At 47.0% G+C, this 15,341-nt stretch overlaps 1 protein-coding gene across 1 annotated transcript in view; it reads left to right on the top strand.

Annotated features, from left to right (window-relative positions):
• The window catches only part of LOC126534408 (probable thiopurine S-methyltransferase), a 49,457-nt gene that overhangs the window by 21,254 nt on the left and 12,862 nt on the right, over positions 1 to 15,341 (top strand). The window contains exons 4-6 of the mRNA XM_050181692.3: positions 9,341 to 9,393; positions 12,754 to 12,828; positions 14,060 to 14,145. Coding sequence (XP_050037649.2) covers positions 9,341 to 9,393; positions 12,754 to 12,828; positions 14,060 to 14,145 — 214 coding nt within the window. The remainder of the gene's footprint in view (positions 1 to 9,340; positions 9,394 to 12,753; positions 12,829 to 14,059; positions 14,146 to 15,341) is intronic.

Below are 15,341 nucleotides of genomic sequence, written 5' to 3' on the forward strand. Positions count from 1 at the left end.
ATGAGTAGCCATCTTTCTAGTTGAGGGATGCAAGCACTGGGCTTAAGGCGTCCAACACTTTAAGTGCGCTTCGAGCAGATGGTGTCCTCATGTCCACTAAAAGCGCTCGAATGGCCTCCATGAGAGAACGTAGCACCGAGATGACTTGACGGTCTGTTTTAGGTGAATCATCCATGGCCGGAGAAGGATCAGGTGGGGCCCCGACCTTCTGAGGTTCTTTCGCAAGGGAGCGGCTCGGTAGCGTAGGCCAATCCTCTAAAGATAGAGTCTTTTCTGCTTCCTTCGTGGAAGTGGTGGGCCCTTTCGCGGCGCGGCTAACTGGCACCGCAGAGGAGTGGGTACTGTCACTTCGCGCATGCGTCTTCTTCGAAGACGTACGATGGTGCCGACGTCGACGCCGACGCCGGACTACTTTGGCTGCCTCCCTGTGGGCCGAATTGTCTCTGGCCATTTGCTTGAGAACCGCGCGTTCCCTCTTGATGCGGGGACAGTCTTTCGACGAGGCCGCGTGAGGGCCGCTACAGTTGGCACACTTCAGGACCGTGGCACCACAGGTCTGTTCTGCATGAGGTTCAGCGCAACGGGGACACAGTAGCGAGTTGGGACACACGCCCTTGACGTGTCCTAGCCTGAAACACTGATGGCATTGAAGCGGCTTCTGGATGAATGGTCGAACAGGATGTCGAAAATGTCCGACTTTAACGTGGGATGGGATACAATCCCCCTTGAATATTACTTTTACGCAGCGCGTATTCCCAAGGCGGCGCACTTGCGTAATGATCGTGCCTTCGTATGCCGGCTTGATGAGGCTAGGTAAGTCATCATTAGGAATGGCTATGTCGATGTCGTAAATCACACCGGCTATGGATGTGTCGTCGATCGGGATAAAGGGGCGCATTTTGATTCCGCCTAGCTCCGTGATCGCTTGAAGTTTTCCAAGCGCACTCGCGTTGTACACGTCTATGGCGAGTATATTCTTGCGTGGATTTATTCTTATATCTTTAATTTGATCCGGCACCGCACGTTCCAGAAAAATGGATAGGGCTTGCCTGTTCAGCAATCGTAGGTTGCTTGATGGCTCTTCCGGCATATAGATGATGACGCGTGGCCAGCGCGCAGGCCTTGACTTCATAGTCGTTGTGCTCGCAGGAGTTGACGGCGCTGTGTTGACGATTTTTCTTCTCGCCCTCTTACTCCGGACGGGTATGAAGCCGTCGTCGGATGAGTCGTCCGACATGGAGTACAGCTCGGTGTCTTCGGTGTCACTGGGGGAGCCAACTCGCTTCCTCGCGGTTGACGGCTGTGATGACGTCTGGCCAGGCGGGCCTCTAGCATGCTCCGCGTCCATGGCTGCAAGACGGGGAGGCGAGGCACCTCGCAAGCCGAAGATTTTACCAAAAATTCACAGAGCACAGAAACAAGTGTTCTGCCAAGAAGACACTTCGTCGTCTTCCCTTTTTCCCAGGGTTGAAATAAAGCTCTCGGATGTAACTTCAGTGCCATAGGAAATAAACAGGAGCTAGATCAAGAGCGCCAAACTGCAAAGTTCTCACTCGCTCGCATTAACGCGTGGCGACGTCTGCTACTCTGCAACGGACAAGGGGGCGCCACGATCGAGGGGCGAGAGTGCGCGAGAAACGAGCGCGAAGCGGGGGAAGGCGGTGAAAAAGACCCTTTTTTATCATTGACGGGCATGGACGAATGACTACAATAGGAGGGAGCGTCACGTGACAATATTGAAGCGCAGTCATAAAAATTATAGAGAAGTAGGCCCTTGTCACGTGATAGAGAAGCGGCACATTCTAGTCGCTCGCTTTGGTTGCATCCATGCAGAGGCACAGATTGTAGGCACGGCAAAGGTGCACGCCAAAGTTTGTGAAAGTTCAAGCGTGTGATGTACTCGCCTCGGCCATTATTTCTAGGGTTTTGAGTCTTTCGCCAAACCTTTCAGCCCCTCCTAAGGGCCATTCACTGGCCTTCCATATTTGGCCTAGATTCATTGTCAACTCTGAGACACTGTCTATCAGCATCTGCATGTTGTCTTTAAAAGACGCCAGCGCTTGTTTGACATCCTCCATCTGTGTTTTAGTGTTCCTGAGCTTACATTCAACAGCCTTATGCTTGGCTAACATGGGTCCCTCAACAGCAGGCGCGGGGACTGGGACTTCCTTGCGTGTATTAGTGCTATCTCGGTTTTCTGCTTGTTTAGCCTCGCTTAAGAGTCTGGAAACCTCTATTCGAAAGCGGTATACACCTTTACAGAAAATGGTGTCAATATACCCAGGGTCAACGTGATCAGAGTACTAGGCTATTTCATTGAAGCAAACGGCGGAAAACATACGGAGCTAAATAAAATCACCCTTAAAACGGATTACGCGTACAGGATGATCAAACGCCTGACAGGAAGACACAAGGGCATGAAAGATGACCTCACGAGGGGAATCAACTCTTTCGTACTCTGTCATATTTCATACGCCGCCTGCCATGTACAACTGGACGCAGGTTCAACTCAAGAAGCTTGACGCAGCGATCAAGAAGTTTGTTAAAAGCACACTGGCGCTCCCAATTTGAACGAGCACTGAAAAAGTGCTCAAGTTAGGAATACACAACACGACCATGGAGATCGCGGAGGCCCAAGAAATATCACAATGAGCGAGACTATCTACAACCAGCACGGGAAGATCCACCTAGACAAGATCATCATCAACCCCCACAACGAATCCAGCACAGTACACCAAAGTTCATCAAGAATTGGCAGAAAACACAATTGTCGCACCGCTATCGAGGAAGATTCACCCACTACATAACATCAACAGAAGAGTTGCACGAGACAGGGCATTAATAAAAAAAATGGATAAAGTCTGTAGAGGAGCCTGCTTTGTTGATTCGGCTGCCTACAAGGATGGAACTAAGTTCGCGGCGGTGGTAGTGTATCACCTATGCAAATGCACCAACTGCACCGCAGTCTACACTAGCAAACCTGAAGTCGCTGAACAAGTTGCCATTGCATTGGCACTAACAGACGATAGATACACGGAAATATATAGTGACTCGAAAACGGCTATTAGAGCTTTCAATACGGGCAAGATTGCTCCACAGGCTGCGAGGATAGTTAACATGAGACAAACAAATTTTACGCATTACATTTATTCGTTCCCGGTGCACCTTGGTTCACTTGATGACCTTACCGTAAATCCGAATGAATCTGCCAACAGCGTCGCCCGTGAACTTACTGACCGAGCCGCTTTTACACATGGCTTTAATTCTGCTGGATTGGAGAACTTACAGAGAAATACGCTCATGGCATACAATGAAATTACAAAACATTGCTACAAGGGAAGGAGGCAGGTTGCACCCCCTCATTATAGGCAAAACAGAGCACACGCAGTTACACTTAGGCAATAACAAACACAGTCCCATTATTTACTAGCACAAATGAAGGAATGGTATGACGTTTCAGGCATGAATACTATATGCAAAGCATGCAAAACGAGATATGCGCGCTTGAGCATGTGCTCAGGGAGTGTGGGTCGCTCGGCACTGGCATTTCCCGGAATCGGTTTTCGGAATGAATTAATCCCGCGATCACATCCCTCAAGTCCTGGCTGTCCGTACGCCCCTGATAATGCTAGGAGACGTGACCTCCCGGTCCCAGCATTCGACTGGCCAGGCAGGTGGCAACTTGTACAGGACCCAAATAAAGGTTTTTCCTCCTACTCGAGTCTGTGTTATGTCAGTAAGGTAACGCACCGAACCACCTCACGTTATATAGATGCGGCTTGCCGCTTAAGCAGCAGGCAGGCGCCAGGGCTGTACCCAACGAAGTCGTTGGGTAACCAGTGTTGTGTCGAACAACCCGAGGACCACCTCAAGGATGACTGGTCGCATTTCAGGGTTGTTTCAGGGAAACGAGGAAACCTTTTGCCCTGCAAACGTGTGCAGGCAACTAAGCCACACTTCCAACGGTGATTCGTCGCGTCTGGGCACGTGTTTTGAGAAACAATGATGCCATTCGTCCCCACAAACATGCGCAGCAAGCAAGCGTCCAGGCTCCGCAGCGACTGCTTTCCCGAGGGAGAAATATGCTGTCCTTCTTGTGCCCAAGGATGGATTGGAGAGCCGGTGACCGCAAACATATTTAAGGCCCTGCCGGCCCGTTGTGAATGCAGACGGTCCCGGTTGACGCTGTCGTTCTGCGACGAGAACTGAACAGACGCGTCTCAACAGCCTAACGACGTCGTACCACACAATCTTAAGTATAATCCACGGAAATCTGAAGGAAACACGACGACTTCGGCGTTTAGAGTGCAGAATAATGCTGTTTATTTCTATCACAATCAAGGACACACGGCCGAACCTTTTACTAAGTGAAAACACGGAAGAAGTATCCCGCAGAACATATCGTCTCTTCCTATGCAGGCGCAAGACAGTGGGGCAGAAATTACTGAGCAAATACGCACCCTGCTGTAAGGTGCCCACGATATGGCTTGACGAAGCAATAGACCACAATCAGGCGCTCTGAACGCGTTTCCAGGCGAGAGCGAGGGCAACTCCACTAACCGCGGTGGTAATAAGCGTAAGTGACGCATTGAACATTCTGTCGTCATGGGTCAGGCGCCCCAGTCTTTATCCGCGTTTCAAGGCAACGCATTTAAAGCGAAGAAGGACGCAAGCGGTAGCAGAAAAATACCCGCTACGCTTCCCTACGTGCCTCCATGCCTGCGACGGCAGGCGCCACCAAAAGCTACCACGTACCAAACAATGTCGAATGACCCGGCAACCATGTGGGTCGAATCCTACCCAAAGGCACCGCGCACAACGCACCGGAGAGCGGGAGGGACGACGTCAGAGGAGGTTGGGTTGCCGAAGCAAGTGGAGTGACGTGACGTTCCTTCGCAGTTTTATTGCGATAGCAATTATATGGACACTATAGGTGCATTTGTCGTCGCCGTCGCCGTGCTGTTCCGTGTAAAGTTCAACGGCGATAACACTGTCGCAGCACACTGCCTGCGGTATGTGCGAGGGAAAGCACGCGAAGGGAGCCAACGATCACCGCTCAATCTGGCACACGCTGGAAGAAAGCGAAGAGCAGTGGAGAACTTTTGGGAGCGCTGTAATTACGACGCACAAGCGGGCATGTCACGTGGTATTTTTTTTTGTATTTCGCGGGCATCTGCAGTAAGCGGAAAAACACCAATACCTAATAGATAGAAAGTAAGAAACTGTTTAATGGGACGTTTTGCAAGCCACTCTACAACTATCTAATTGGAATTTTTTTCTTAACTTCATTGCTTCTGAGGTTGGTTAATCATTCGTGACTAATTATGAAATTAGGCAGGATACAAAAAATAGTATGAGTAACTGAATACAATAGTCAGCAACATGCCTTTGGTCGCGTTGTGTTAGAGTGCATGGGCATATTTTCAAAGTGTGGCTAAAGTTAGCTGGGACACCTTGTATATAAGCTTCACATATTTCCTCAAAGTCCACTCTGATCCTGAAGAGCCGTTTTATAAAACTGATAATGATTTGACGTCTGCCACACTAGTTCCAAACCGACCTTCAATGAGAAAGCTGTTCTCACTACACGTGAGGAAGCTGAGGGAACAAATGAATGTGCCGCTACATGTACATCCACTGACAGCTCCAACAAGGCTGTCGCCACTGTGACTGTGACAACTGAAAGAATGCGACACGTCATTTGTCAAAGTTACAAAACACGCCATAGGGATGCACATCCGTATGCACCGTCTGAAACATCAGTCGAAGTGCTCCTGTACCGAATTCTATAGCGACGCATGTCACCAAATAGCGTATACTATGCGGCAGCCGGGCCATCCTTCTCGGAATGCAGTGTTCTGCACGCAGAGACGAGCATCTTCACGACAGAGGCCTATGCGTTACTCTCGACTGTAAAACATATGAAGACATTAAAACTACAAAAAGTTGTCGTACTTGCAGACTCTCTAAGCGTAGCAAGAGCTTTAGTGTCTCTGTGGAAATATATGAATCCAGTAGCCTATGAGCTCTACTCGTCTCTGTGTACTATGCATGCATCCTACCAGCATATCGTAATATGTTGGGTGCCAGCGCAGACAGGCATATGCTTGTAGATGAACTTGCTACACCCATAACAACAACAGCCTGTAACTCTACCTACCATAGCTATCCCTCCCACGGTTAAACCTCTCTCGCCCAAAAAAAGCTGAGAAGCTTATGGCAATCCATCTGGGACCGTGAAACCTCAAATATACTTCCTTTAATTAGGCCCCACTGATGAAATTGCCTTTCGGTAACGAAAGCGCGACAAACTTATGTCATGTTCTGTCGACTGTGAATAGGACACGCATACGGTACTCATGCTTACCTGCTGACTAGTGGTGAACCTCCCCTCTGAGGTAGACGTAGTAAGCGGCTGACCGTTGTCGACGTCCTGGTGGAGTGTCGTGAAGCAGAGGCTGAACAAAAGAAAAGCACTTTCTTCTAGCACACCAATGCCACATTCCCCTTAATCCGGTTTCTTTGAACAGAACCAAATTTTGACCGTAATTCAGTTTAAAAATTTTGTATAAGATTGTCGATTTATTGCGTGTTATAAAACCACAAGATTCGCAGCACATCCTCTCACCAGAGGCTGGTGCGGCAACAATAGTGAGCTGTACGGCACATGTCTCCAGGCGCTTCTGCCGAAGTGCCCTAGTGGGGCAGTAGTTCTACTTCTAGCGACGTATTTTGGTATATCACCTCTTCGTAATACATTGTTTCTTCATGGTATGCCATGTATCATTATCTAGTTTTAATATGTATATATTTACACCCTCATCAACGAATATTTTTAGGCCTGTATACAGCCGTGTTGCATCCACGTCTCGATATTCATTATTCAAATACAAATCACAGCCTATTATGATGACCAAGGTGCTATTTGGGCACATCTGACCCTTGCGCCAGCAAAGTCCCATAATAATAATAATAATAATAATAATAATAATAATAATAATAATAATAATAATAATAATTATTATTATTATTATTATTATTATTATTATTATTATTATTATTATTATTATTATTATTATTATTATTATTATCAAACTTCGTGTGTAGGAAATTACACATGTGGCGAATTATTGCGTTTGAAATTTCACTCGATATATTGAGGTTTCGTGTGGTAGCATCTCGAGGTAAGCTACAGAGTCAGAAGCTCGCCAAACAGTTTTTGTTTGTTTGTGCGGGTGCTTTAAATAGATACTGAACAAAAATGTGACAAAAATGAGAGAAGCATCGAAACTCGACTCGCAATACGCGACTGTTCCGATATGCAGCATTTATTTCACATATTTTTAAACGGACGGCTGTTTTTTTTTTTTTTTTTTTTTGAGGATTGTGAGCGCGTGGTGACGGCAAGCCGGCATGCGCGGGGCTGCGCGCCGACTGGCGTGACGCCATGTATAGCGGCTTGCAGAAGCAGCACCAGCAACCGTAGAGTTTAACCGACAATAATTACAAGAGGAAACTCTGGCGTGGCAATCGTTAAGCCAGCATGGCAATGACGATAACTACATTAATTTGTCTAATCTTCGGGCTTGTGCCTTCAGACCTTCTCGTGGCTTTGTTTATTACGCTTTCTGCGCCTTCCTTGTCGTATATTTCAGAAAAGTTTATATTTGTGGAAGTGCAGAGGGACGCTGCGAACGCACACAATCGTTGACAATTGCGGCGATTCAGCCGGTCGAATTGGCCAAATCGAAACGCCCCAAGCCTCTCAAGGCATTGGCTTGCCAGCGATAAATTCACATGGGTATTTCATGTCGCTTGTCGTTGCATGCGTCCGCGGCGTAATGGCTTCAATATCGGGCCTCCGCGCTAGGGTCCCTGTGTTCGAATCCTGCCGTTGGACAATTTTGCGAATGTTTATTTAATTATTTATTAGTCACTAATTTGTTGAAAATGGCGAGTTTACAATATCACGAACCCCTCTTGAAGCCAGAAGGACGAGGTTTAGGCAATTCGATGTACTTCCTATGATTCCCACGTTGGCCGTAGCGCCCCCATTGCAGCTCCCCTAGACACTAGTGCTACAGTTCTCTCTAGTAATCATAGTACGAAACTCCATGGGCGTCTAGTGCTTGCCTAACGTCCGCGTGCCTTGCTCATCGCGCTCATGTTGGCTATGATGGCCGCGCAGCGCAAATCCAAATCCTCTGAAGCTTCGGCTCTTTCGGAATGGTATGACACGGCTTGTCCAAGGAGGTTATATCTGGCCCGACGATACTTTTCCCACACCACTGCGCGCACAGCAGCGTAGAGGCATTCCTCCTGCGTTGTGCTAGGTGGCTCATTGATCACATTGCAAAGCAGCACACAACACGAACGGCGCTTCGGAAGGCTTCGGTACAAGCTTCCAGCGTCGTCCATGCGCATGGGGAGACGCGGGCGATAGCTGGCACGCCGGTGTCCTGCACAAAGTCACAGAAACGTCGCTTCGTCTAGTTCACGGCGGGGCCGCCAGACGTGGCATTTTGCGAAAAATGCAATAAATTCGTTATTTTCCACAAGTTTGCGCCTGAGAACAAGATTGTGTCAAGAAATTTCAGTACCCCAGCTTTCATTTAGGCTAAATATCTCGGCGGCAGAAGTTTTGTTCAGTATCCCTTTAATTCCCAAAGCTCCCGTCCTTTCCGCGAGTGTGACTTCTCGAGCATGGCCCTATCTGGTTTAGAACAGTCACAGCTATGTGCGTGTGTTTGTGTGTGTGTGTGTCTGTGAAAAGAAATGAGGTTGTAATATATTGCAGTCATGAAGTGATCTAGTAGTGACCTGAAATTATAAGCGCACCCAACCTAGGCTGTTCTGTTTTCATGTTTTAGTTGGGCTCTGCCTCTATGTTCCGGCAAACACGGAAAAGGCTTTCGGTGATGAAGACTGCGTTAGCGTTATGAGCTCTTTTCTGCTGCTCTGTTCTGTAAGCAACGCGGTATCATGGTGATATTTGATGCGCATACATATATCCTATGAGGCTCGTCAGGTTTTATTTGCGAATGCGCCTTTAAGGCAGTAAGAATAGATGGAATCTTCTTGTTATTTATTTGATTTTTAATTTTTTTGTCGTCGTCGTTCAGACCACTCTCACGATATTTTGCCTCCTTATAGCCTATGCGCGGTTGAATTGCTCATATAACAACACATTTTCTCCACCCAGCGCAGCTTAGCAAACTGGAGACTCATCTGATTGTTCTCCCTGTATTTCGTCTCTCTCTCTCTCTCCTCACAAGAAACTGGCTTTCATAAGCCAAGCTTTTCGACTTAGAGTACAAGAAACGTTTACTTTTTTTTTCAGACACCTGACAGAAGGCTACGAGTGTTCATTTGCAGCATTTTTGACTTCCGAAGGTAAGCATTCATTACAATGGTGATCAATCCTTTGAATACTCGTTTGTTGTTCTGCTCTTATTTTCAACGAAGTGTCTAAATATATGTCGCACCTCCGCGCTAGCATATATTTAAAATCTGTCTTGAGATGACGGTGGATCCATAAGGAGAAATCTCTTCCGCAATGTCGCACTTCGGACGCTATTTTCGGGGTGGCTAAATACGTACAGATCAATCAGTGCATCATACGCGCATAATTTGCTGTAATGACATGTGCAAAGTACGATTATGCACACAATATGGACAATGAACTGGCGTCCGTCCGTGTCTAACGCCTTTTCTTTGTGTGCGCGTCCTTTGTGTTTCACTGGTACCCCCTTTTTTTTCAAGTTCATCATGCACCAACTGGCCCAAGAGCTTGCGCTAATTAGGGAGAATCTACGTGCACTTGCTCACTTCGATGGCAGTCAGTGTCAACGCTGCCGAGAGCTCACTTGCGAGATAGGCGTCAAGAAAAGGCTGTAAGCGTTAACTATGTCATAGATCAAAGGTCTAGACTAGAATTCAAACTGTTGAGATATGTGCTTCATGATTTTTGTTAATTGCGGCTTCTCCGTAGTCCACTTTTTGTACAGTTTGGGTACTGTATAACCTATACTTTAACCTTTCATCTATAACGTAGCGAACCCTGTTGAGGTCCTGGTTCTGGGTTCGTGGTTTGGAGTCGGGCATCACACAGTCGGTCGCTTGCCTGTGATGCCGGAGTGCCTAAAACTGGCTTTACCTAAAATGAAATAGCTTACCTGCGCTATACGGAGACGTCGGACTAAGCAGACTAGGCGAACCGAAACCGTCATCCGGTGCTGCCACCGAGTTTCTTGTTGGTGAGGAGATCAGGTCGGGAGGTTGAAGAAAACGAAGAACGGGTTGTTTCCCCATATTTACAACTAATAATTATTTCCGTGGATGTGGGAGTACACAGCATGTCTGAGCAGTTTACATGTATAAGCACACACCTGCCACAACACCCAAGATCCGGTTATTATGTCGTCGCTTTCTCTACGTCACTAGACAAAGGAATTCAATGGCCGTTAACCAGCTAATCGGCATAGTAGAACTTTTCGCAGCACCCCGCGCTTGGTGTCGCACCATCTTGCGGGATTCCGCATCTGATGTTGCGCCCTAACTCCCGCATACGACGCAAAGACGAGACAATCGGGAAGCACCCTACAACGCCGTTCTCACGGTCGGACGTTGGCTGCTTCCAGCAATAAGCTGGCTTCCTGTGAGGGTCAGCTTGGGCTGCTTGTGGCGATTGCGCTTCCGCACGAATATCACCACACGACAGCTGTTTGAGAAATCCGTAGCCTTCGGCAGACGAGTTCCACAATGACAGCGACGCCCAGCTGCTTGAATAGTGGTTCTTGACCTCTTCGCTAAGCTAAGGCACCCTCCCACTGGAATGCTGCTTGGCTTGTCAGTAGATCAATTACCTCCGCGACCAGCCGTCTACAGCCCCTTCTACACGTGTTTCGCTAGAAACCGAGCCCTCTGTCGCGCTGGAACTGATTGCCATCGAAGTGAGCTCGTGCTCACAGATTCTTCCTCATGTTGGCGCATGAGGAAGAATCAATAAAGTTTATCCATCGCCATTGTCATCATTGAAATATAGGGGAAAATATTAAAGAACTTGCCTTTAGGGACGTTTTCTCAACCTTAGAACACTGAGAGAGATTCTTGATTGGGGCTGAAAGGTGGGGCTAAGTGCAGTGCGGTAACTGTCTCTCAATGGAGGACACCTTAACCGCACTGCACAAGCGGGAAGGGAGAGAAAGGCGGGGTGGCAGTAGCGGCGACAAGGATGCCTAGGCGCGTCACGGGACAAGCTCAAAGACGGTCGGCAAGACCGGCATCATCAGCGAAGGTTATCAGAGCACGGAACAGCACCCTGAGAGGGAAGTTGCAGTCCGAAGGGTGCAGAATTTGTTCCACCGCCGAGTAGGGAGGTTGTACTGACGGTAGATCCTCACGAGGGGTTTTGTGCTGCGGCGCTAGCCGGGCACTCGCAGACCAGGTGCTGCAGAGTTTCCAGCGCGCCGCAGCCTCGGCAGAGGGGGGTGGAGCGCCGCGGAGGCGGTTCTGATGTTCGCCGGGCCAAACAGGGCCGTGCGAGGGGGAAGGTGCGCTCCCTCCTAGTGAACCCTGTCTCCGGGAGACGGCGCGGCGGGCGCCCCTGCGCTAAAAAGGGGTTTAAACCTGGGCTACCCGGCGCGACCTGGCTGTCGGGGTGGCAGAGCGTGACCTCTCTCCGGAAATGCTGGCGCGCCCAGTCAAACAAGTTGACCCGCGTCGACAACGTGCTCGACGGTTGGTGTGCGCGCCCGGCCAGGTCGTCCGCTGCCTCCTTTACCGCGATGCCGACATGGGGACGGGACCCACTGTAGTCGCAGGTCACACCCGCGCCGTTCCAAAGCATGGAATCGGCAGGCGACCCGCTGAGCAAGCAGCGGGTCGCCTGCCGCTGAATATACACAGCCATGGTATATTCATACCATGGCTGTGTGGCACCAAACTGAAGCAGTAACAACAAATAAACCCTTGGTAGAAGTAAAATCTGAAATGTTCTGCCTGCTCAAGTCCGAAAGTAGGACCTTCTCTAAACCCATGGTCAGAGACATAGTATTAAAGTCGGCAATCTATAATAAACATAACGAGGTTCACCTCGAATAGAGGGCCGATTCAGAATGGCAACAGCGCGAACAAAACGAAGACGGAGTGAAAGGACACCAGACAAGCGCTGCCCTGTGTCCTTTCACTCCGTCGTCGTTTTCTTCGCGTTGTTACTGTTATGCAGGAATACCGACTCGCCCAACTTTCCACTTTAATAGAGTGTCGGTCCTTGAAGACAAGAAGTGAACACAAGTCATGAGAAGGTGCTCAGGAATGTGTGACTGCGCGAGTCTGGAAGCCTTCCACGCCTCCACGCGCGGACCTTGCATGAGCCGTCGACACCAGACAGCATGACGTCGATGCTGCGAACGCGGCTTGAATGTCCGGTTTATTGCTACCGCATCGCAATGAAAAAGAAGCGCACCATGATCGGCATGCCTTCAATGAGTTTGTTTCCATTTTCGGTCTTTTGTAGAAACTCGGCATTTGTCCCATAAGTTGCCAAATCCGTTTTCAATGTATGTACGCCACTGCTTTGAGAGATAGAGGCTTACAATTTTATATTTTTTCCACACAAATCTGGCCGCCGATTGCATGTCCTCCTCTTTATTTGTGATGATAAACCGAAGGCTGGCAAATAAATTTTATTTCTAGTTCTTCAACATTAGGCCCAGATAATGATTTATTGTTCCACTTGCCGCTTTACGCCAGAGAGTGTGCCGGTCTCATGGACATCGTGTGGGATAGGTCCGGATTCTCGGCTATAACTGAAGAAGACAGATGCAGGTGCGTGTCTTTTTCATCTTTACACTTCCGTAATTTTTGAACCAGCGCTAACTCAAAAGCCATCACTATTTGTTCGGAAGCCTTCATGTAATGTAGAAGGACCTCTTGCAATAGCTTTATTTGTTATAACACTTATCCCAGAGTGAATATGTTGTGGCACACTCATCATATGTTTTCCGCATAGAGTAGCGAAGATGTAAACTGACATCAGGTGGAATCAGTAGCTACGCCATTGCAAGCGCCATGACGGCTTCTAAACACGTAGATTTCATAAGACAGTTCCATGCTTCTGACGAAACCTTGCAGGTAAGCTTGAGGGCGACTCACATACCTGTCGAGAGAGTGAAATATATCTCCTAATAATATTTGGCCCAGCTTTAGCGGGTATCACATTAGGGAAATCATTCACCTTAGGGACATCCATGTGGCTTTTCAACTCCTGCTTTTAAACGAATGTATATATATATATATATATATATATATATATATATATATATATATATATATATATATATATATATATATATATATATATATACACATATATACATATATATATATATATATATATATATATATATATATACGTTGCGGGAAGTTAAAGTAATAGTTTGGTTTGTGTCAAGTGATAGAAAGAAGTCAGGAAAATAATGATCAACGGCTAAACAGATCGAGCGATATTCATTTTTTACGAGGACTCTTGGCTAGTGCATCCCCACCTTATTTGGTGCTTCATCAGAGCAACAGCTCTTAGGGTAACTTTAGTGCGAACTGCATAGCTGCACCGAAAAAATGTGTAAAGAAATCTAGGCTATGCCGAAGCGTTTTCCACGTGTAGACCGTCGAAAATCGCCGCCGTGTCGCTAGAAACTAAGCAAAATATTGCTTTGAGGATAAGTATGTGTGATTCGTCATATGGGTATGAACTCTTACAGGGTGCGGAGCGAGACATACTGATGCCTTAATCGTCTTTTATTGATTGATTCCAGTTAGCTTGTACGTTGAGCCGGTAAACGAGCGGAGAGTGGTCTTAAGGCGTTACAAACGCCGGACGTAGGCAATCGCTCCAATGAAAAAGAGACGCGTTTCCTCTCAAGCATAGCCTCAATCAACGCACGAATTCAGGGGAATCAGGTTTATGCAAATGCCAGAGATTGAGAAATTGCCTTCATTTGAATTAACAGGAATGTTGATGGTGGGAGTATATGGTTGTTCCATCCTTTTTCTCCAGATACAGTGCAGTGCTGAAGTCGCTGCTGGCGCCTGGCTGCTCCTATGGCATGTGGACGATTTGTTACGACGCACCGTGGTACAAACGTACGTGTGCCCCTCAGTGACTTGATTTTATTTTCACTGGTTACATCTTGCTGAAATCATTTGAGCAGCTTCATTGCATTACTATTTAGACAGCTTCATTTGGCCAGATCCCTACACGATATGAGAGCATTGCGGGTGTAATGAAGTGTGGCATTTAAGCCGGCCGCGCTGTACGCAATTGCAAAAGAAAAGACAGCAATTAATTCAAACCGTGAAGCTTCAGGAAGTTCTCGCGGTCAGAAAGAAAGTTCATACTTCCGTCTGGTCGCTCGATCCCCACAAGTCAATTTTATTTATTTATTCATTTGTTTGTTTATTTATTTTACCCTCAGGGTTTGCACATTACAGAGGGGAGGGGCATATTGCAGACCAAAATTGAAAAAAAAATACAGTTGATACAATAAATATAATGAGCAGGAAAAACGAGAAATTATTACAATATATGTACAGCTGCAACTAAGAAAAAGCGGGGCGATTCTAAGATCTAAATATAGAACAAGCTAAACAGAAATAACAAATTGAGTACAAATTATTAGGCAATGTAAAGTATGTTATTAAAAAAACTCTTACAGCATGATGTCCTGCCACGGTCCTACCGCTGTACAAATCACCTATTACATAGAGTCGATAGCAATCTTAAAAGCATCAGAGTAAAGGTTGTAGAATGCTTGTTGCTTAACCACTCATTATTTTAAGCAGCGTGCATTCGCTAATGTATGCTATGCACTCACTGGTTATCACTCACAAGCTAATTAGTCATGAACCTGTTGAGAGAAACAGCACTTGGTCCTATTGGTTCTCATTCACTTCTCACGGCCCCCCGTTTCACCTTAGGTTGAGATTCCCTACGAACGGTGGGCGTCGGCTGTGTTCCGTACTAATTATATAGCTTGTTTGTTCCTTGTTCTTCGAACATTCCTTTATTTTAAAAAATAAGAAGCCTAGAACATTTACAAATATAACGTCATAACGTGTGGCGGACGTCATTTACAAGACAAATCAAAACAACCAATTAACAAATAAACTAATTACAGTAATTAACTTCTTAGAATCTTTACGGCACGTGTTCATATTGGAAGTTGAGAAGAGTCGTCATAACAGTTTAGTTCCATGTTCCCACATTTCAAAATGGCCATGTATACACCAATATTACTAGCGTCAAATTATCCGTTCGATGTACGTGATTACGTACGTGG

The sequence above is a fragment of the Dermacentor andersoni genome, chromosome 7 (genome assembly GCF_023375885.2).
Source record: "Dermacentor andersoni chromosome 7, qqDerAnde1_hic_scaffold, whole genome shotgun sequence".
Lineage (NCBI taxonomy): Eukaryota > Metazoa > Arthropoda > Arachnida > Ixodida > Ixodidae > Dermacentor > Dermacentor andersoni.